Below are 21,642 nucleotides of genomic sequence, written 5' to 3' on the forward strand. Positions count from 1 at the left end.
TGGACTGACCCAGGAAATTGGGTCAATTTAATCCGATTTATTGGGTTGTTTTGTGGGTTGGTCCAATTTTTAACGCAAACTGGTTTGTTGTTAACCCAGCATTTTTAAGGACAAACAAAACAAAATCATCACAGCAGGCATAGACAGTGTCGCGGGAAATGTTTCCCAGAACATAAAGTCAGCATGTAAAATACCGAATAGGCTAATATTGGCTCCACATCAAGCACAGTCATCCTGGTATGCATGAGTGTGTGTTTGTCCCCATGTTCATCAGCATTGCTGAAGAAGGATGTTGGCGGACAGGATGTGACTTTGGCCTTTTTCAGTGCCAAATGGAAAGACAGCAGGACAATCTTCTACCAATGAAGTACATAAATCACACTTACAGCTAAGCGTAAACACGGTGGTCCAGACAAATAACATTAGCATATTGGCATATTACCATTAGTATGTTTGCATGGTGAAAATGGTGAGAGCAAATAATTTGGTTCTCTGTGTCCTTTATTGGCCACCTTTGTTGTTTCACAATAGTGCTGAGTGTTTAATCTCAGTCAGTGTTGACAATTTAAGAATTTCTGCCTCCTCTAGAGAACTGAACTAGAAAGCAAATAAAGTATTTAATTCAGACTTAGAAACAGACAACATGAGCAGAATCCTTGACTTGACCAGTCAAGTTCTGCAGTTTAAAATGAAAGTTTACAAGTACACATATTTAATGATAGCTTTGTTGTTTGTTTTTTGTATAAATGAATGACAAATCTATGTTTTATTTTGAGACTGTGATATCAGCCCTATCTCACTATGTAATTGAATGGCATGGATTGTGCAAACAAGCGTTTTGAGGAACTGACTCCTCCGCTATGACACTCTCCAGCTCTGTTATGACGTCGCTGTCCGCCTACCGCTATGTGCATGCGATTGTTATGACTGAAGCCAATTTTAGGAAGAATTCCCCAGGAGAAAAATAATGTATTTTTCAAACTTGTGTTCCAGACTTATTTTGGGGAGCTAAAAAGCCAAAATCCAGATGACTTTGTTGAAAAGGAGTCACATTCATTAGGGCTTTGACGCCGCATCAAATTAGAGGCAGATGTTTTTTGTTGTTTTTTTACCAGGGCCAGGGCGGAGTCACATATAAACTCAAATTGTCCCTGCAGAAGCAGAACAAGTATGATGAATTAGAAAGAGCTCACGCAGGAACCAAAAAGTATCAAAGAATAAAATTCTTTACATACACGTCAGGCTGTTATGATTCAAGCCTTGATGCAATTTGAATTCAAGAAAAATATCTCATTACTGGAAGTGACCCAAGACCATGCACTCCCTCTCCTTCAACGTACCCAGTTTTAGTTTGTTCTCACATTCCAAAAACAATTTTAAGGCCATATTGCTCAGTCTCAACAGGGGTGCCACTAGGGGGTGGCCTGTGGTGGGGGTGGCCATGGCCACCCCAAAACATGTACTGGCCACCCAACAGCCACATGCCAGAATAAAATGGATTAACATCAACTACTGTATTAGTGTCACAAATGTTTACTGTTTTGAGGCATATTTGACCTTATATGGTAAGAACAAGTGCACCTGCAACATCCTGTGGTTGGATGAGTGTGCTATCCTTCCTTATATTTCAATTTCCTGATGTGGGTGATGCATCACTTATTTTGACACATTGAGCCTGTGCTAAATGATTGTTTGCACATCTGAGAAATGTCACCATCTTCACTTGTTCAGTACTTCTCCACCTTGGTTTTGCATGACTGGAAATGTCACAAGTATCCAAGATATAACTTAATCAGTATGTTCTTTGTTTTTTTTTCTACAGTTTGAAAATCATTCGGATGTGACAAACTTGAGGAAACTCCCTAATAAGTTATATCACATCAATTTACAAGGGAGGTTCTCAATAGGTTTGCAAGCGAACTGGAGTCTAACCCAGTTGAATTTGAGTGTGTACGCTAAACTGGTCCCAGGTAGCCTTGATCCGAAACATACCATTGCAGACAGCGAACGCCTCAAGCCGACACAATTAAATAAAAAAATAAAAAAATAAAAAAACAGTAGAGAACTATCAGAAAGACATAAGAAAATAATATATTTTGGTTTGTTTTATTTAATGTTATTAATGATATCATGTGCACAAACTACAGTCTGTCAGACACACAGCAAATAAAAGCATCAAATAAAACACTGGCCCAGGAATGAATCAGCTCTGCAGTGAACTGTAGACTAAATGCAAGCAAATCACAACAAAATATTTTATCATCACTGCTGTTTTTCTTGTGCAAAATTAGGGTGGAAAAGTACTGCACAAGTGAAGATGATGACATTTCTCAGATGTGCAAACAAGCATTTAACACAGGCTCAATGACACCCAAACTACATCAGGAAATTGAAATATAAGGAAGGATAGCACACTCATCCAACCACAGAACATTGCAGGTGCACCTGTCCTTACCATATAAGTTTAAATATGACCCAAACTATCAAAACACAAGGAAGGATGAAAAATTGTATCAACGTGCCATCGCACTTTCTGAAGTTAGATTGCTATTCTGCTATGTTAGCATACCACCTATTCGCTTTTTAATGTTTTTCATTTGAACTAGGGCTTGAATACAGGCTGAGATACAAAATCATTATCAATTGGCAGGAGTGCCTTTGTTACTTAGATTGCTATCGCGTGATATGTTCATTTGTTAGCATTTTTGATTTTTGGAAATTTCCTCTGGAGTATGTAAAAATGTAAAACCATTATCTATTGGCCAGAGTACTCTTGTTGCTTGGAATGCTACCGTTCATGTTATATTTCACCATATAAACAATCTTCATGTCAATATTTTGCAGCAGCACCGCTGAACGACGGCTCGATGGAGAGATAAAAAAATGTCAGTGCAATCAATGGGAGAATTTCATCTGCAGCTTTGGTGAGTCATACTTTTGTACACACACTAAGACATGAAGACAACACCAATTTGACTGTGGTGCATGGACCAGCCGCCAGTCAATGCCAGGGTAACGATAAACAACAGACTGGTCGACATCAGGTACCCCTATGATTAGTTTCTTTATCCCTGAAATTTCTTTGAGTCCTAGGTTGAACACAGAACCTCTTAACTGCAATGCAGACGCGCTAACTATGAGGTCACCATTCTCACTGTGCAGAAACAGTGTAGAAATATTCCGAAAAGTCTTCTCAATCCTTTTGACCGAAAGAGGCAAGTGTATTGTGTCATTTTGGTGATGAAGTCAGGGGACATGTTGCATCAAAATAATGATGAAGCTCATCATTACAAATAATTTACAGCAAAACAGGAAGGAATATTACATGAGATATTCTTGAAACTTAAGAAAAGCAGAACATTAGCTCACGTAAACAAACAAACCAAAGGTGTTGCTTTGGAATATTTGCCAATGCATTTTTATTCATCTTCATTTTAGCATTCTTCTTTTCCATATCGCATTTTAGTTGACCAGGAAATAGATTTCTATTTATGGACAAAAGTGAAGTAGAAAAAAAAATTAAAGACTCCGCAAATGTGGCATGATGTAAGTCCTAAAACAAACACACACACCATATTGTCAAAATTGCTTCACTCACTGTAAATATTTACTCATGATATTTGTTAAAAGTATGATTTGATTTAATTGTCTCAATATAATGCCAGCCTACATCACTACTCTAAGTCAAGTCAGAAAGTGACACATTCATGCTATAATGTAACACGAACCTTACCAAGGTGTTGTTTGGGGGGGGCGCAGGGACAAATTTGAAGGGGCACGATGATGTCCCCTGAGAACGCCACTGGAGAGGAGCTGAAAATGGTCAGTTTAACAGGTTTTGATTATGTACAACTAGTGTGGATGTTCAAATTAAGTGAATTCAAATAAGCTATTTTCAGTATAGTTTTCCACAAGGGTGCATTTACTACTCGAAACATTGCCCATCCTTTTGTTGTTGTTGCAAAGTCAAATATGAATATTTTGGAAATTCCCTCTGGAGTCAATTAAAGCGATAGCATGTGTTGAGTACTCAGAGTGGGAGGGTTGAGGTTGCTGGAGGGTGGAGAATGAGGTGAAGTGACTAAGAAGCAAAGTTGCATAAAAAGCCGTGCAAATCTAAACAAGGACACAAGAGCGGCGAGACGCCAAGAGGAAGACGCTCGACGGATTGTGCATTTCATCTCGACTGTTTTTATCCACACAGAGGGGCTCAGTCATGAGATCCTGCGCTTTGCTTGTCTGCCTGCTCTGGGGCTTCAGCACCATGAGGGAAGGATGGAGCCTTCCCCTCAAGTCTATCCATGTCACGTTTCCAGGAGACATCATCAAAAACATGACAGATATGGAGCTGGCACAAGTGAGTAACAGATGGTGCATGTTGTCTTGATAAGAGAGCTTCCACAAAGCACTCAAGCTGTGCGGAGATCTGGAATGGAAAGAAATTCTTGGCGCTAGGACTTTCACAAAACTTTTCGTCAGTTTTACCTTACAGAAAAACATATACAGTTTTTGTTTTTATAAAGTACTATATAGTGAATTGAATGCTATTTTCTTATCTTTTCTTTAAAAAAAAAACTGCTGGTGTTTTACTTTGGGAAGAAACAGATTGACATTTCTGTTCATTTCAGTAGGGGAAGAATGACAGAATTAAATTGAATAAAATAACATAAATGTTGCTTTTTTATATAACAGTCCAGAAAAATGTAAAATACTAATGGATATTTTTTTGTATTAGTTGTTTGATTGGTACAAGAAAGTTGTCCTAACAAAGAATCGAGAATTTAATTTCTAAAATGGATGAATGACACAACCCAGCCCATCCTTTGTCACATGTTGCCTTATCAGCTGCACCGTGTGTTTTCTCACCACCTGGACTCATTCCACAGAGTTACCTGACCAGGTTTGGCTACATGGAGAACCTGCAGCGCAGCGGCTTCCAGTCCATGGTATCCACCACAAATGCCCTGAAGAAGATGCAGCAGCATCTGGGTCTGGAAGAAACTGGTCAGCTGGACTCAGCCACCGTGGAGGCCATGAAGCAGCCGCGCTGTGGCCTTCCCGATGTGGCCAACTACAAAACCTTTGAGGGAGATCTTAAATGGGATCACAATGACGTGACTTACAGGTGAGTTGAAGGAATGCGCTTGATCAACAAAAGACTTCCATGCTGCTTTTTTGTTTATGTTGGTCATGATGATACCACTATTAAACAATATTTGTTGAAAAGACATTGAGCGAAATAGACACTTAGCGCCGCATCCTCCCCGACAGGATCTTGAACTACTCTCCAGACTTGGACAGCGAACTGACTGACGACGCATTTGCCAGAGCTTTCAAGGTGTGGAGCGACGTCACACCATTGACGTTCACTCGCCTCTATGATGGGACAGCGGACATCATGGTGTCATTTGGAAAAGGCGGTACGTGACACAGCCATGCCACTGGCTTCATCTTAGGGAGCATTACTGATAAAATGTTGGTTAGATTTAACAGTGGCAATAATCAGTGGTGTGCAAACTATGGTCAGCGGGTTACTTTCGGCCCACTGCATTCTTTACCCGGCCCACTGAGCATTCTCATTATCAAGAGGCCCAGAATACAACCAGTGAAAATATTGTTTTGTATTGGCCTCTTCCAGACCACGGAGACCCTTACCCCTTTGATGGCAAGGATGGCCTCCTGGCACACGCGTACCCCCCCGGCAAGGGGATCCAAGGAGACGCCCACTTCGATGACGATGAAAACTGGACGCTGGGAAAAGGACCAGGTAGTTGACGCCTTTCTTTTATTGGCCTCAATCCTTGGCTCTCTCTTATGAATGGCACTTTCTCTTGTCTCCAAAAGTGGTGAAGACTCGCTATGGGAACGCCGAGGGTGCATTGTGCCGCTTCCCCTTCACTTTTGAGGGCAAATCCTACACGACGTGCACCACTGACGGCCGCGCGGACAAGCTCCCGTGGTGCTCCACGACTGCTGATTATGGCCGAGACAAAAAATACGGCTTCTGCCCCAGTGAACGTGAGTCTGACAATCTGATAAATGGAGAATCAAAACCAATAATGAATGGATTTCAAGATGACGTAACACACATGTAAATTGTTCCTCCCAGTTTTGTACACTATTGGAGGGAATGCGGACGACGCCCCCTGCGTCTTCCCATTCACCTTCGAGGGGAAGGAGTACGACGGATGCACCACAGAAGGCCGCAACGACGGTTACCGCTGGTGTGCCACCACAAACAATTTTGACCAGGACAAGAAATATGGATTCTGTCCCAGTAGAGGTGTGTGTGGGTTTTAGCCATATTGCTCAGCATTGGAAATAGGATTTTCTCCAAAGTCACCAAAGCTTACGTCACTTTTTACTGATGTTTGTGTCTCCACATGAACAGACACCGCCGTGTCCGGTGGGAACTCCGAAGGGGAGCCGTGCCACTTCCCGTTCACCTTCCTGGGCCAGAGTTATGACGCATGCACCAGCGAGGGCCGCGGTGACGGAAGGCTGTGGTGTGCCACCACCGCCAGCTATGATGACGACAAGAAATGGGGCTTCTGTCGTGATAAAGGTGAGGAATTAAAAAAGTTTCACTTGATTGAGTCAGTTCAGAAACGCAAACCCCTGTAAAGACCAGATAAAATCATCACTTGGACGTATCATAACTCTTTGTACACAACACATGACAAAGTCTCTTGTATAATTCTGTTTCCTTCACAAACCATGCAGGTTACAGCCTGTTCCTGGTGGCCGCCCACGAGTTTGGACATGCGCTTGGTCTGGATCACTCCAGCATTCGACAGGCCCTCATGTACCCCATGTACACTTACGTTGAGGACTTCTCCCTGCACAGAGACGACGTCGCCGGCATTCAGTATCTCTACGGTACGGCAAGCGGTACCACAATTGAAGAATGTTTATCATTCAAAATGTTGTATTGTGCCTTTATTGAAATACATGTGATTGTTTTCAGGCCGCAGGGAAGGCCCAGTTCCCACACCACCGCGCCCAACCACCCCATTTGTATCAAAGACAACCACCACCACCCCAAAAACCGTAGACCCGAATACCAAAGACATTTGCAAAGTCGACAAATTTGACACCATCACCGTCATTAAAAACAATTTATATTTCTTCAGTGATGGGTAAGAAAAACAACCTGGTGTCACATTTGAGTCGCCCGACAGTCGAACATGCCTTTTTTGCTCATTAGATATTACTGGAAGAAATCCGCCAGAGGAAATAATGGCGAGCTCAAAGGTCCATTTCGAGTTTCTGAGCGTTGGCGAGCACTTCCGACAGTCATCGACGCCGCCTTTGAAGACCTTCTCACCGGGTATCTCTACTTCTTCTCCGGTACGTGAGCTTCATGCATTGCACATGGCCAAAAGACAAGTACTACTTTCCCAATCAGAACACTTGCATTTTATGTGTACGTGTCCCCTTTGTGATCTTTTTAGGGAACCAGTTCTGGGTGTACACAGGACAGAGCTACGTGGGCCCACGTAACATCGAGAAGCTCGGCCTCCCTGCCAGCGTGAAGATGGTACAGGGAGCACTGCAGAGGGGAAAATCCAAAGTACTGCTTTTCAGTGGGGAGGAATACTGGAGGTGAGTTGAAATTGATCAAAACACACATGGAGTGATAAAATTGACCTAACTTTAATGTGATGTTGATGATGTGTCAATACAGGATGGATGTAAAGACGCAAAAGGTTGAGAAGGGCTACCCACGATACACACAGAATGCCTTTGGCGGCGTGCCCAGTCAGCCTCACGATGCCTTCCAGTTCAACGGTAAATGCCATGCTCGACGGGGAGGCAGCATTTGGCTTTTATATATTTCTGCATCTGATTTTCTTCCCATTATATCGTAAATGTATGTCCCACATGTCTGCTTTAGGTCACACCTACTTCTACTGGGACCGCTTCTACTGGCGCTTGACTTCAACCAAGCTGGTGGACCGCGTGGGCTACGTCAAATACGACCTGTTGCCTTGCTCCGAATCTTGAAGCGCTCGCTCGGGATGGGATCGGAACACGTTTGGAATCAGGGAGCGTGTAAATGAGCGTTTACGTGCAGTGCCTGATGACTTTGAGGGTTATTTGTAGGCCGGTCGCTGCTGGTGTGCCACAACATTGCATTAGGCCTTAAACCCTTGTAAACAAGGATAGCCGTTGAAGTGATCATTTGTGAAATTACAGCATAGTCATGGCCATCATTGGCGGCCAATCATTCAAGATCTATAGGAGACCAATTTCAGGTTGTTGGAATAATTTATACAGCAAGTGTCTGACTGGTGCAGACTTTTAACAGTATTTGATTGTATTGCCATTTGTAGTATTATCATATTATGTATGTGTTTTTAAGAGTTGTCTTTCTTAACGGCTTTGACGCCAGAACTTGCACTGAATTACAATGCATGGCTCTTTCACTTTAAATTATTTTTGTGTTTTCTTAACTTTCAATGCAATAAACATTCATTTGTTTTTTTTGTACTGCATTTCCAAAATAAAAAGCCTAATCAATTGATCAAAATGTCTAGAATGCATGTTTTTATAATAATCAAATAACTTTTTGTCAATTTGAACATTAGCAAATAATGTTGTCAAAGTGCTTTACAAGTTTCACTTGAATTTGATGCCATAACTAATACACTGGTCTTAGTCTATCTTGGCATACTTTCAAAGTAGTTTTAATGTACCCTTTTCAACTAGTTTTGAGCTACTTTGAAGAGGTTTTAATCGATCTAGCTCTTTGTTTTGAATCCAAAACTAAATAAATGTTTCATTTGACCGAATAGGATTCAATAACGTCATTTATTTATTCATTCATCTAAATTTTAGCTCATGTGTTCATTGCCCTCTTGTGGCAAAGACTCTTCCTGCAGTTCAACTCCAATCTATTTTCACAAAACATCTAAAACAGCAACAAATGTTTTGGTTCTACATTTGACATGCTTAGAAAAAACGAAAACATTTGTATTAGCTGTAGAAGACAAACAGAAAGCACACACACCCTTTTTGACATACTGTCGAAAAGGGAAACAGGTTGAAGCAATTCTGCTTATCTAAACCGGTCCCAATTTCAACCAAGGATTTACATTGCCAAGACACACCGATTACATTCCCAGGGTGTTACTTATAATATTGCTGCACCCAAGAAGAGGAAGGAAGAAAGAAAGAAAGAAAGAAAGAAAGAAAGAAAGAAAGAAAGAAAGAAAGAAAGAAAGAAAGAAAGAAAGAAAGAAAGAAAGAAAGAAAGAAAGAAAGAAAGAAAGAAAGAAAGAAAGAAAGAAAGAAAGAAAGAAAGAAAGAAAGAAAGAAAGAAAGAAAGAAAGAAAGAAAGAAAGAAAGAAAGAAAGAAAGAAAGAAAGAAAGAAAGAAAGAAAGAAAGAAAGAAAGAAAGAAAGAAAGAAAGAAAGAAAGAAAGAAAGAAAGAAAGAAAGAAAGAAAGAAAGAAAGAAAGAAAGAAAGAAAGAAAGAAAGAAAGAAAGAAAGAAAGAAAGAAAGAAAGAAAGAAAGAAAGAAAGAAAGAAAGAAAGAAAGAAAGAAAGAAAGAAAGAAAGAAAGAAAGAAAGAAAGAAAGAAAGAAAGAAAGAAAGAAAGAAAGAAAGAAAGAAAGAAAGAAAGAAAGAAAGAAAGAAAGAAAGAAAGAAAGAAAGAAAGAAAGAAAGAAAGAAAGAAAGAAAGAAAGAAAGAAAGAAAGAAAGAAAGAAAGAAAGAAAGAAAGAAAGAAAGAAAGAAAGAAAGAAAGAAAGAAAGAAAGAAAGAAAGAAAGAAAGAAAGAAAGAAAGAAAGAAGAGAAGAAAGAAGAGGAGAAAGAAGAGGAGAAAGAAGAGGAGAAAGAGAGAGAAGAAGAGGAGAAGAAGAGGAGAAAGAAGAGGAGAAAGAGAGGAGAAAGAAGAGAGAAAGAAGAGAGAAAGAAGAGGAGAAAGAAGAGAGAAAGAGAGGAGAAAGAAGAGAAAGAAAGAGAGAAGAAGAGAAAGAAGAGAAAGAAAGAAAGAAAGAGAAAGAGAAAGAAGAGAAGAGAAAGAAGAAGAAGAGAAGAGAAAGAAAGATATAACATAGACTGTCCATTTCAATTCATTTTCCCCCACGGAGAATGCACTGTCCATTATTTATAATGCTTTGAAAGAGAGAATCAGCATTGGCCAAGGTGGAGATCATTTTCTATCAATCATCTATTTATGGTGAGATGGGGAGATTCTAAGAGCGCCGTGGACACTAGAGTGCGCCAAATATTGGATGAAAAATCCCCTTGCTGTATGTTTCTAAATATATTGTTGTGGTAGCTGCACTTCAAATGGCATGAAAATAAAATGATTCCATGATTAAGTGACATTTTTAAATCTGTGTTTTGATTTGATTTAATTTGATTACGCCTCAAACACGTTGCTAAAATGCCCACTGAGTGGCAGTATAGAATCGGAGTGTGGGTCTGTTGGTAAATACTATTTGACAATTCGGAAACTCAGATCGTTGTTTAAACATACCGGTCGGACAAGGTGCGTCCAGTACATCAGGCAGTCCAGATGGAAACAGTTCAAGCATGGGAATACGCGCTCTCTCCGAACATGCATACACATGGGCACTGTGGAATAGTGATTTCCGAATGCACGTTGTCGCTATGTGCAGCCTTTTTCAAGCGCACTTAAACGCCTCACAAGTTGATGCGCCCCGTAGTGATAAAGTTCCCGGAAATGGCAATAAAATACATCCTGTGTCTATCTCCATATCGATAAGAGCCACACTTCATATTATTTCGCAGCTCTTGTAGAAGATAAGAGCAAATGACGGGTGAGTCGTGAGTACAATTTGGGTGCGCGTGTGGTTTTCAGTAGTACACGGATGCATTCGAATTAAATGGCATACGTATAGAAGGCAATTGGACACTAGGTTGCTCCCGCACATATTTTCTTCTTTCCTTCTTTCTTTTTATGTATAACAAAAAAAAAACTGTTATCGCATCCACCGCTGGTGGTTTGAAAGACAAAACAAAATGAAACATACTTTTGGGAACCCATCCTATTATTTTCTGGGAATAAAAAAACTATTTACCGTTTTCTTGCTCTGGCCAAACCAGCAAAATGAATGACACTTAATGTCGCAGCCTACAATTCGAGTCAGGAGTTGGTTAAGTATTCAATTGTCACGGATCGGAAGGGTTATTGAAAGGAAAAGGTAGTTGGAAGGGAGGATCAGGGGAACAAGCCAACAGAACCGGCAAACCAGCATAATTTAACGGCCTAACAAACGGGACTGACCGACAGGCTGGCAAACAAAAACACAACTGACAGAGACGTGAGACAAAAAATAAATCCGAAAAGGGTGTGACATGCACGCACACAGGACTTAAATACGTGACAGGTAACGAGAGGCAGGTGACTGTGATCAGGACATAGGTTGTGAGTAGACGCAGGAAGGGAGGGGCGAGTGCACAGACGGACAGAAATAATGACAACGTACACATAATAAAACAACCGAGGACGATTCGTGACATCAATTGTGTCCGAGTTTGCTTCAAAACTATCCTGAAGTAAATTGAGGCTTGTTATTTAGATAAAATAAGTGCTTTTCCACCATCTTGTGTCATTTTGGTCTTAATGTTGTAATGAGTTGAGGAGTTTCGTCCCCACTAAAGAATGGCGCTTTGCTGCCATGTTTCAGCCTCTGTTGGCATTTCGGAACATTTGATGCCGGGTTCAATATGTATCCCGTTTTAACTACTGTAAAAAAAAAAATAGTTATAATAACATTTAACATTTATAGCCGAGAGCTGAAACGGAATTGGGTCTAATTTTAAAGCCCGTTGCATGCATGAAAATGGACGTTCATTTTAAAATGTTATTAATATACATTTCGTCCATTATGAGATGTTATGGGGAGGGAGTGGTTGCGTGACGAGCCAGCAGTGAAAGCGTTAAAGCGGAGCTTGTTGTCGAGCTGCGCGGCGTCGCGTCGCTGGGAGAGGCAGAGACGCATCGCATCAACAGAGAATCCCCGCCGGGAAACTGGCGCACATCTGCTCCAACTGTTGAATGTCTTCCTTGGATTGGTCGGGTGCGGGAAAAGTTGCACAATCCGAAGGAAAAAGGCGCACGGCGTGAGAGGTTTTGCAAGGAGCGCTGAACGCGCACCAGCTGCGATCCGCGCGCCGGACTATAAAGTGAGCTACATCCGCGCTTGGTTGGCAAACAGGTGGTTTCGCTGAGCTTCGGAGCTGCGATGAGGGCGCGCTTGATGTTTTGACACAAGGAGCAATAGTCATCATCCAGCGCGCCGATTTGACGATGATCAGCTCCGTGTGCGTTTCGTCTTACCGTGGACGCAAGTCCGGCAACAAGCCTCCGTCCAAATCATGCTTGAAGGAGGACATGTCCAGAGGTGAAGACTCAGATAAGATCATCATCAATGTGGGCGGCACCCGCCACGAGACCTACAAGAGCACCCTGCGCACCTTGCCGGGCACCCGCCTGGCGTGGTTGGCCCACCCGGAGCCGCAGGTGGGTTCCGATGAGTCGTGCAACTCGCCGCCGCCCAGCAGCAGCACCGGCGGGGAGTTGTTCTTCGACCGCCACCCGGGCATCTTTGCCTACGTGCTCAACTACTACCGCACCGGCAAGCTGCACTGCCCGGCCGACGTGTGCGGGCCGCTCTTCGAGGAGGAGTTGGCCTTCTGGGGCATCGACGAGACGGACGTGGAGCCGTGCTGCTGGATGAATTACCGGCAGCACCGCGACGCCGAGGAAGCTCTGGAGACTTTTGAGCCGCCCGAGCCAGACGACAACGGCGATGACGACGGCGATACGCCGCGCCGCTTTGGCATTGAGGAGTGTCCGGGCAGGTCAAGGGGCTGCTGCGAAGTTTGGCAGCCCAAGATCTGGGCCCTGTTTGACGACCCCTACTCGTCCAAAGCGGCCAGGGTGAGTTTGGGGAGGGACACGTGTTGCTGAACAACAGGTAGTTTTTGTTTCTCAAGATCAGCAATAAGGTCGATATTGACCATCATTTTGTAATTTCATTATAATAACTATTGGCACAAGGAAAACACTTTTCATGCGTTTCCTGCTTTTTTCTAAATACCTCTCTCCACCACCACCACATTGCTTTGATTTTGAGAACTAAATCCAACCCACATCTCGCTTAATTAGAATTGTAATTATTATTATGACATCTTCTTTGGGGGAGGCCCCTGTTGCTCAAACAACAGATAGCTTTTGTTTCACTTTTATATTTGAGATTAAATTTATTAGTCACTGCGCACAGGTGCATGGGAGACATGCACACTTACATCCACTGGCGAGTCCATTGTTAACAAATATGCTTCCCGCCATTGACTGGTAACTAGTTCAGAGTGGACCCCGCTTCTCACCAAAAATCCGCAGGGATATGTCCTAGTTCAACCATGACCCTAATGATAATAACCATGCACTGTAGAAAATGGATGGATGGGAAAAATAAAACTACTATTATTCTTGAGCCTTGTGGTACTGATGATTCACAGACACATTGAAACCTTTTTAAATCCTGACAAACAAAAAAGCACAATATGTCTCCTTTACCGGCGTCTGCTTGAGCTGAGCTTCAGATGTTATCATTTTAGTAGTAGAATCAGCCAAAAGGAGAGAAAGGCTTCTTGTTCTTGTAGCACTTTTATGGTGGATACACTCATCTGAAAGTAGCATTTAATGTACTCGCTAATGGCAGAAGAGCTAAGCGAGCTTTTAGTGGACTTCTTCTTTGTCAGCAACCTTGAACTTGATCACATTTCAGGCATCACCTTTTGGCTCAATGATACATTTGAATACAGTTACACAAAAGATTTCAGTTGAAATGAAAAACTTGACCTTTTAAACACAAGTGATGTCAGCTAGGGAGAAGCAAATTTACCATTCTACATGTACTTCACATTGTGACTGGTGTATAATTTTGATGTTTGACAAGGACGAGCATTGAGAACACATTTAGACTGCTAAATTAGGTTCTCAGGATAGCCGCCAAATATTTGTCACTTGTGCTGAAAAGGTGCAGTGTTGTGATTACGGTGTGTTAGAGGTGCTTGGACCATTAAATACAATGTAAACATGTGAAGTTGGAGGGTACACAAACTTTTAAATATGATGTAAACATGCTCGGGTGTACAGTGTCTGACCAGTACATATTTTTACAATTCTTTTGGATGGCCTGACTGTATAGTGTGTGTGCGTGCGTGTGTGTGTGTGTGTGTGTGTGTGCGCGCGTGCCACGTGGTCATCGTGATAAATCTCTTCAACTTGTTTAAAGTTTCCACTGGTGAAGTGTGATCACTGGCTCTCTTTCATAAGCACTCAGATTCACCTTCATGCCTACATGAAAAGAGATCAGACAACATAATGAATAATTCTACCCCCCTCCAAAAGAATTTTTAACTTGTTGAATAGCAGGAGTTTCAAATATTGTAGCACTACTGTAAAATTGTTTCAAACATGAACATAGTATTCCAGCACAGACCTAAATTGAAATTCATTTCTGGCACAACACTTCAGTTTAATTCAGTGTCACCTTTTAAATAATTCAGAAATTTGGTGGCAATTGGCCAAATGTGAATAAAAAACACCCTACCCTACTTGACCCGAAAGCAGTGGTTGAGTTTCATCCTAAATGGGAGATGAGTAGCTACACAATGTATAAACACATTCATGGAATACACACCCACGCACACACACGCACACACACGCACACACACACACTCACACACAGATAGCAGAATTATTTATCCAGCTGCAGGATTATTTATTTAGCGAGGGCGATACAATTTGTTCAGGCTTTTAGTAAACCATCAACGCGTTCATTAAACCTTGTGACGGCGTGCCATATTGTTCATTGATAAAGGGACGGTATGACTTTTTGTTTCTCATTATTTGCACCATTATACACATGAATCATTAATCAGTATGCTGACTGTATGACCACAATTTACAGTGTGTACGGATCAAATGTGCAGCTCTAACATAACATGTTGACATTATATGTAATGGTCCATCCAACTCAAATATACCTTCCACACGATAGACCTTTTCACCGTGTTCCATCCGTGCATTGTTCAAACCACTTTCTTCTCACTCGGGTTGCAAGCCACACGTATTTCACCAGCAGTAAGCAAACCTCTCTGTCACTAAACCAAGGCAGAGTGGTTGAGAAAACAGGCTAAATGGCTCGGGTGATGATTTTTAGCCTTCTTCTCCACCGTTGTAGTTGGAATGTCAAAATACCATTTGTAATTTACATTTTAACGACTAAGCTGATTTGAAAAGAGAGGTGGTGGAAATTCAGACATAGCATAATCATTCAGGGACTGGCTAATAATAGTCTTTTCTGTCGCATGGATTAATGGCGCCCATTTTTCTGAGGCTGAAATGGATGGCTGATGGTAGCAAGCAGGCTAGCCATTGCGTTTTGCAAAGTAATCTTCCCACAAGATTCTCACTCCTTCGTACTTCAACTGTATAAACTTTAGTCTGGAATCAGGACTTGTGCGCAACTATATTTGGGTTTCCTATTAAAAGACAGGTTGAATAGCTCATTCAGTGATACTTTGGGCTACCACTAGAGGGAGCCAAAAGTGTCACTATTGTTCTAGTGCTACAGGTCAAGAGTCACTGCCTATTGTTCAGTGGTTTACGATGAAATATCGTCCGGTGTTTTTTCACCAGGGAGTGGCGCTGGCATCCCTTTTCTTCATCCTGGTGTCCATCACTACCTTCTGCCTGGAGACCCACGAAGCCTTCAACGAGCTGCAGAACCGTACGGAGCTGGTGCTGGTGGGCAATGAGACGCGAACGGAGGAGCGCTTGGAGATGGTGACCAAGCCCGTCCTCACCTTAGTGGAGGGGGTGTGCGTGCTGTGGTTCACTTTTGAGTTCCTGGTGCGGATTGCATGCTGCCCGGACAAGGTGCTCTTTATCAAGAACTCCCTGAACATCATCGACTTTGTGGCCATCCTGCCCTTCTACTTGGAGATGGGTCTGAGCGGCCTGTCATCCAAGGCGGCCAACGATGTCCTGGGTTTCCTCCGGGTGGTCCGCTTTGTGCGCATCCTTCGGATCTTCAAGCTGACTCGACACTTTGTGGGTCTGCGTGTGCTCGGGCACACGCTAAGGGCAAGCGTCAACGAGTTCCTGCTGCTCATCATCTTCTTGGCGTTGGGAGTACTCATCTTCGCCACCATGATTTACTACGCCGAGCGGATCGGAGCTAGCCCGCATGATCCCACGGGCGCTAACCACACGCACTTCAAGAACATCCCCATCAGCTTCTGGTGGGCTGTGGTCACCATGACCACGCTAGGCTACGGAGACATGTACCCGCAGACGTGGCTGGGCATGATGGTGGGGGCCTTGTGCGCTCTGGCCGGGGTGCTGACCATCGCCATGCCTGTGCCGGTCATAGTCAACAACTTTGGAATGTACTACTCGCTAGCCATGGCCAAGCAGAAGCTACCCAAGAAAAAGAATAAGCACAACCCCAATCCCGAGGCTCAGACCAACTCGGTGTCCTTCGAGAAGTCGGAAACCAATTCGTGCAGGGAAAGCACTCAGAGCGACACGTGCCCGCTGGCGCCCGACGACACCCGAACAGGTCAGACAGCCGCTGTCCTCAAAGTAGAAGTGCACGGCGTATACCTAATGCGGGGGCGGTGGCTGCAAACGTTGGCATTTATCTTTTTTTTTTTTCAGACTCCAAACAGAACGGCGACGCAAATGTGACTCTTTCCGAGGAGGAAGGCTGCAGCCTGACCCAGCCACTGTCCCCCAGTGAAAAATGGTCACTGCGCTGCCCCCGGGGAAAAGATCGGACCAAGAAAGAAGCTACCTGCTTCTTGCTCACCCCTGGAGAGCCCAGCGTCCACTATGGTGACTTAGTACACAAAACAGCACAAATCCTAGAAATTGATACCTTCATATTTCCTATCGGATTGTGCCAAAAAACATCGTGCAGGGTTTGCTGTTCACATATTTATGAATGAAATACATGACATCTCTCAAATGTGGAGGTGCACAAGTTATTAAATTATGCTTAATTATTCGTGGTGCACAGATAACTAGCTGTTGGCAAACCAATAAACATTTGGTACTCAATAGTGCTTTCCACACCCCCACCCCCTCAAAAAAAGCTCGTGTGAAGAAGCTCTATGTTGGGCAACCAATTCAGACTTTCCCAGCTCAAGTTTGACTGCTCGACATCCACTTCGTCATTTGCCCGCAAAACTGCACTTTGTCCATAGATGATTTTCTTTAGAAAACCCATTAGAACGTCAAGGGAAAAACAACAACACAGAAATGAGGCAGTGTAGCCAGGCTTCGGTGAGACTACTTATACATGTTTTGATTTAGTTATTAATTGATTTTTCAACCCTTATTGTCACGGCCGTTATAGTAATGAAAATGCGGCCTATTTGTGGACATGTCAGACAAATTTTTCAAAACCCGTTCACAAGCAAAAGCCATAGAAAGCAGAGCAACAACAGCACAACATCTCATAACTCAATCTTAGAGTGAACGAGGAGGGGGTAATTCAATTCAAAGCCATGTGCATGCTGTCCATGATCCCCATTACACTCACTGTTGAGCGTAACGCGCTACAAAAGTAACACAATTATGTCATTAATGTACGATCCATCCAGCCATTTTCTTGTCCTCATTCAATGCGGAATAAATAATCATGCCACTAAAATGCCAAATAAATATGGAATTCTTATTATTATTTTTGTAATGATTCTAATTTGAATGACTAATTCAACAAATACACAAAAAAAAGGAAAAAAATATATATTTTATTAAACTATAATAATGAGTTAATTGATTGATAATACAACAATGATAATTATATTAAAAATGATTCACAAATACAGAAATACATATTAATTTTGCATTCTTTTGTATTTACAACTCAATTAAACAAATAGTTTGTACTTTTAATATATCAATTCAAAATACATATTTATTTTGCAATTTTTTTGTATTTACTACTCAGTTAACCAATTACTTCATGCTAAAATTGATAAATAAATCCATCCATCCATTTTGAACACCGCTCGTCCTGTTCAGAGTCGCAGGGATGCTGCAACCTATCCCAGCAGACATCAGGCGAAAGGCAGATGACACCCTGAACTGGTCACCAGACAGTCGTAGGGCACATAGCGAGATGAACAACCAGCCTCACCCACATGCACACCGCCACTGAGCAGGAATTGATGCCACGCTGCCCGCACACAAGTCAGCAACTCTCACAAATATCGAAGCTGAGAATGGGAAGATGACAAATAAATGCGCCCAAAAAATTACGAATCGATAACATGAATGCCCAGATGACTGGAAAGCAAAGTGGGGCTGTTTGTGACCTGTGTGCCCTAGCTTGCCTACACCTGCTCGAAATCCTGTTAAATGCACACAAATGCAAAACCGTCGCTGGCTGAAAGAAGCGCTTTCTATTTGTGTGAAAGGACAACCTGCTTGTTTTCAAACAAAGAACATCATGGTCGCCCGAGCTCTCGAGTGTTGCTAAGAGCCACGTGAACGTCAACGATTTTCCATATCCTCAAGCGACTGCGGTGGCATGATTGCCATTAAAAGCTCTCCATCAACAAAACGGAGTGGAAACACTACCTTTTACATTCATTCCCATCATTTATATACTGCTAATGACTAAAGGGTCAAATGAAAAATCCTTATGGTGTTCATGTTGTCTTTTTGGTCCTATAGTTCTACATATTTGCATACATTTATTTTGAGCATTATAGCATTTTATCGAGGAACATCAATTTTTTTTTACATTGTAGCATAGCCTACTATTTGTTCGCAATTAAAGCCAGAAGCATTTTGACTGGCCAAGTATGTAAAACAGAATGAATTTGTCTCCGGCAGTATGAGTTAAACTAGTTTTGCAGTAATAAGCAATTACGATGAACAAAGACATGACACATAAGTAGACAAAGTCTTTCCGTAATGAAAGAGTACCATTAGTGCACCCAATGACAGATGTAACGATGCAGAGAGTCATCAAGCAAAGATAAAGTGGTGCGGTCATTACAATGCAATGGCAGTTGTGCAGATGATGGAGATGACCGTTGCGCAATTTAAAGTGACCAGTACCAGTAGCAGTGGTAGTTGTTGTGATACAACTTTTGAGGCGAAAGGATGCAGAAAGTCCTTGAGCACTTTAAAGTGTCTAGTGTTGTGGAATATTGATCGATGTCAGTTGTACCAGTATATAGAGAGCTGCCGCTACAATTATCAGTGCCGTAATACTATTTCACGGATTTGTGCAAAATTTGCAGAGTTGCAAAGTACCACTATGGTACTCTGACTACATGGTACAATAATGACCAAAATCCTTAAGAATTTACATTAGAAGTTTTTTTTTTTTTTTATGTTAACCCAGAATTTGTGAGTTGTCTTGGTTAAAAAAAATCTTTTTCTGCTCTAACAGAGACTTGTAAAGACAAGATGGCGACCCCTGCAAACTACACAAAGCCGGATGTCACCTCACTGAGCGGATGCTGATTGACTAAGATCAGGGAGGGAAAAAGCATAAACTATTTTCCGCCCCGCTTCCTGAAGGATTCTTGACTTAATTATGTTCCCCTGTATAAATACTAAGGTGAATATGAGTTGCATCTTTTACCATGTAAATAGCACATGTTCTAAAGCATGTATTGCGTAATATAGTGTTGTACGAGGCGGTCATGATTTTAGTAATGTAGCATCATTTAAATTTAATTTTACATGCAATCTTTATGTTTGCCTACCTCTGCTTTACATTCATTTTTTTAACTACGCAGCTATTTCCCCCATTTGGATTAATTGACCTTTAGCTATGACTGCAACTACAACAACACAAAATACAAACAATAAATCAAATGCAATACTCTCCTGAACTCAACGTAGTGAAGCCGCGCTGTGCTGTGCTGTGATTGGCCAGTGGGCGTTTTTGTATAGCGTGACAGTAACTGTGAACTAGGTTTGGATGAAAGATTTTTTTTAGGGTTTAAGGTTAGGATTAGAGAATTCTGTCGTCATCACGCACAATGCAGAATTTGTGAAATCATCCCCTTTGTACTCTTTAATTTGTATTGACTCGAGTACAAAATTCATGCGGTGCAATATTGTCTGCCTGTGGCATTAGATGTACCGACGCTGGTTGAGTCAGGACCAAATGTGCACTCACGCGGTAAAAAACAGCAACGTCAAGGCTGGATTCACACTGCATGCTTCAAGATCGAGTAGCAATGCCACGTTTTGGCAGCGGAAAAAGAGAAAAAATCAATTGGGCATTTCCAGTTTGGGTAATCCAAATAAACATTCAAATATAAATTACAATAAACGCATTGACAATAAATTATGGTCTAAATCCAGAAGGTAAATCATTTCAAAAAAAATGCCACCATTAATGTGACCTATAACCTATACAACTCAATGACCAAAGTTGATCTTTTTTACCATAATTCCAAAAATTATGTTTGCCACAAACACATAAGCACAAAAACACCATATTGTAACGTTTGGTGCTTTGAGGCTGTTTTACTTCAGCTGGAAATGGGGCATTCGTCACAGTGGGAGCAAACAAAAACAGTTCAAAATAGCCGACAGTCTTTGCAAATAAAAGTAAAAAAAACAATGTCAATAAAAGCGCAACTTTATCTGGGGTTAATCAGAGGCACTTACATCATGGCGGGTCTGTGCTGGCTCCGATTTAACAAATATGAAGGTCAATTCTGAAGACTGCCACATCTCCTGTGTGGTGTCACTTTCTTCAACATCACCAAAACCTGGCATTTTAACAGAGATGTTGTATACCCACTGTATGATTTACAGTAAATATGCTACATTCAAGCTGTATACACATGACTGTAAATATGATGTAGAGGTGTAAATAGATTAGATGTGACATAAATAGGCCAAACTACACTTACCATTAGTTCATTAATGGTGCACAGATCATGTATTGGGGAAAAATAAACTGCCAAACAAATCAAAGTTGTTGTAACGGCCCGATTTTAGACTTCAATGGTTTAAGTGCAATTTGTGTGTTGTTTCATGAGTTCCATCACAATAGACATGCGACATGGGAATATTATTTTCTTTTTTAAATATGCCTTGAACCAGTGTGTAAATTCAGCCTTTGTGTCTTTTCATGAGCTGGCACCATTGAGGCCTCTGGTTGAGTAATGCAGCTGGATTCTGTGCTGTAAGGTAACCGGATTACCTCCGGTGATGAAACCAGCTGTTGTTGACAATTGCATTCCACATTGTATACACGAGTCATCCTCACAGTCTACCATAGTGGCCTTATGTTTATTAAAAGTTCATTCCAATCCATATGTAGACATTGTTTATAATGAGCACAGTTGTTCCGTTTGTACAGTATGTAGCACAGTCCTATATTCTTTATCTTTTTGGTTTTTGTAACTTCTCTGTATATAAATATAAATGACACATGTATGTACCATGAATGAAGAATGTATTATTTTGATAATGACAAAGAAGCACATCAGTCGTTGTATGCCGCGTGTGTGCGTGTAATGTAGTCTCGTGTCACTATGCACATATGAATTCAATAGACTCCCCTTTAAGCGCAGTGTCGCATTGAAAAATAAAAAAAGAATGT

At 41.7% G+C, this 21,642-nt stretch overlaps 2 protein-coding genes across 3 annotated transcripts; both read left to right on the forward strand.

Annotated features, from left to right (window-relative positions):
• Positions 1-4,068: 4,068 nt before the first annotated feature.
• mmp9 (matrix metallopeptidase 9) lies at positions 4,069-8,533 on the forward strand. Its single transcript, XM_061301881.1, has 13 exons — positions 4,069-4,357; positions 4,887-5,125; positions 5,272-5,420; positions 5,639-5,767; positions 5,845-6,018; positions 6,110-6,283; positions 6,392-6,565; positions 6,724-6,879; positions 6,968-7,139; positions 7,208-7,350; positions 7,455-7,605; positions 7,688-7,791; positions 7,898-8,533. The coding sequence occupies exons 1-13, from the start codon at positions 4,217-4,219 to the stop codon at positions 8,005-8,007; spliced, it is 2,016 nt and encodes a 671-aa protein (XP_061157865.1). The 5' UTR covers positions 4,069-4,216; the 3' UTR covers positions 8,008-8,533.
• Positions 8,534-11,939: 3,406 nt separating this feature from the next.
• On the forward strand, positions 11,940-21,642 carry kcnc4 (potassium voltage-gated channel, Shaw-related subfamily, member 4). Of its 2 annotated transcripts, XM_061301981.1 has the most exons (4): positions 11,940-12,920; positions 15,690-16,614; positions 16,713-16,889; positions 19,465-21,642. In XM_061301981.1, the coding sequence occupies exons 1-4, from the start codon at positions 12,288-12,290 to the stop codon at positions 19,536-19,538; spliced, it is 1,809 nt and encodes a 602-aa protein (XP_061157965.1). In that variant the 5' UTR covers positions 11,940-12,287; the 3' UTR covers positions 19,539-21,642. The 2 variants fall into 2 exon arrangements, with proteins under 2 accessions (XP_061157965.1, XP_061157956.1); XM_061301972.1 differs by lacking the exon at positions 19,465-21,642 and having other exon boundaries at positions 16,713-17,647.

The sequence above is a fragment of the Syngnathus typhle genome, linkage group LG2, assembly GCF_033458585.1.
Source record: "Syngnathus typhle isolate RoL2023-S1 ecotype Sweden linkage group LG2, RoL_Styp_1.0, whole genome shotgun sequence".
Lineage (NCBI taxonomy): Eukaryota > Metazoa > Chordata > Actinopteri > Syngnathiformes > Syngnathidae > Syngnathus > Syngnathus typhle.

What these genes read in the sequence shown, in the direction of transcription:
- mmp9 (XM_061301881.1), top strand. Translation starts at nt 4,217, where the DNA reads ATGAGATCCTGCGCTTTGCTTGTCTGCCTGCTCTGGGGCTTCAGCACC. An exon ending in GACGCTGGGAAAAGGACCAG is followed by an intron (nt 5,768 to 5,844) that starts GTAGTTGACGCC and finishes TGTCTCCAAAAG; the next exon opens with TGGTGAAGACTCGCTATGGG. An exon ending in AGTGGGGAGGAATACTGGAG is followed by an intron (nt 7,606 to 7,687) that starts GTGAGTTGAAAT and finishes GTGTCAATACAG; the next exon opens with GATGGATGTAAAGACGCAAA.
- kcnc4 (XM_061301972.1), top strand. Translation starts at nt 12,288, where the DNA reads ATGATCAGCTCCGTGTGCGTTTCGTCTTACCGTGGACGCAAGTCCGGC. An exon ending in ACTCGTCCAAAGCGGCCAGG is followed by an intron (nt 12,921 to 15,689) that starts GTGAGTTTGGGG and finishes TTTTTTCACCAG; the next exon opens with GGAGTGGCGCTGGCATCCCT. An exon ending in GCCCGACGACACCCGAACAG is followed by an intron (nt 16,615 to 16,712) that starts GTCAGACAGCCG and finishes TTTTTTTTTCAG; the next exon opens with ACTCCAAACAGAACGGCGAC.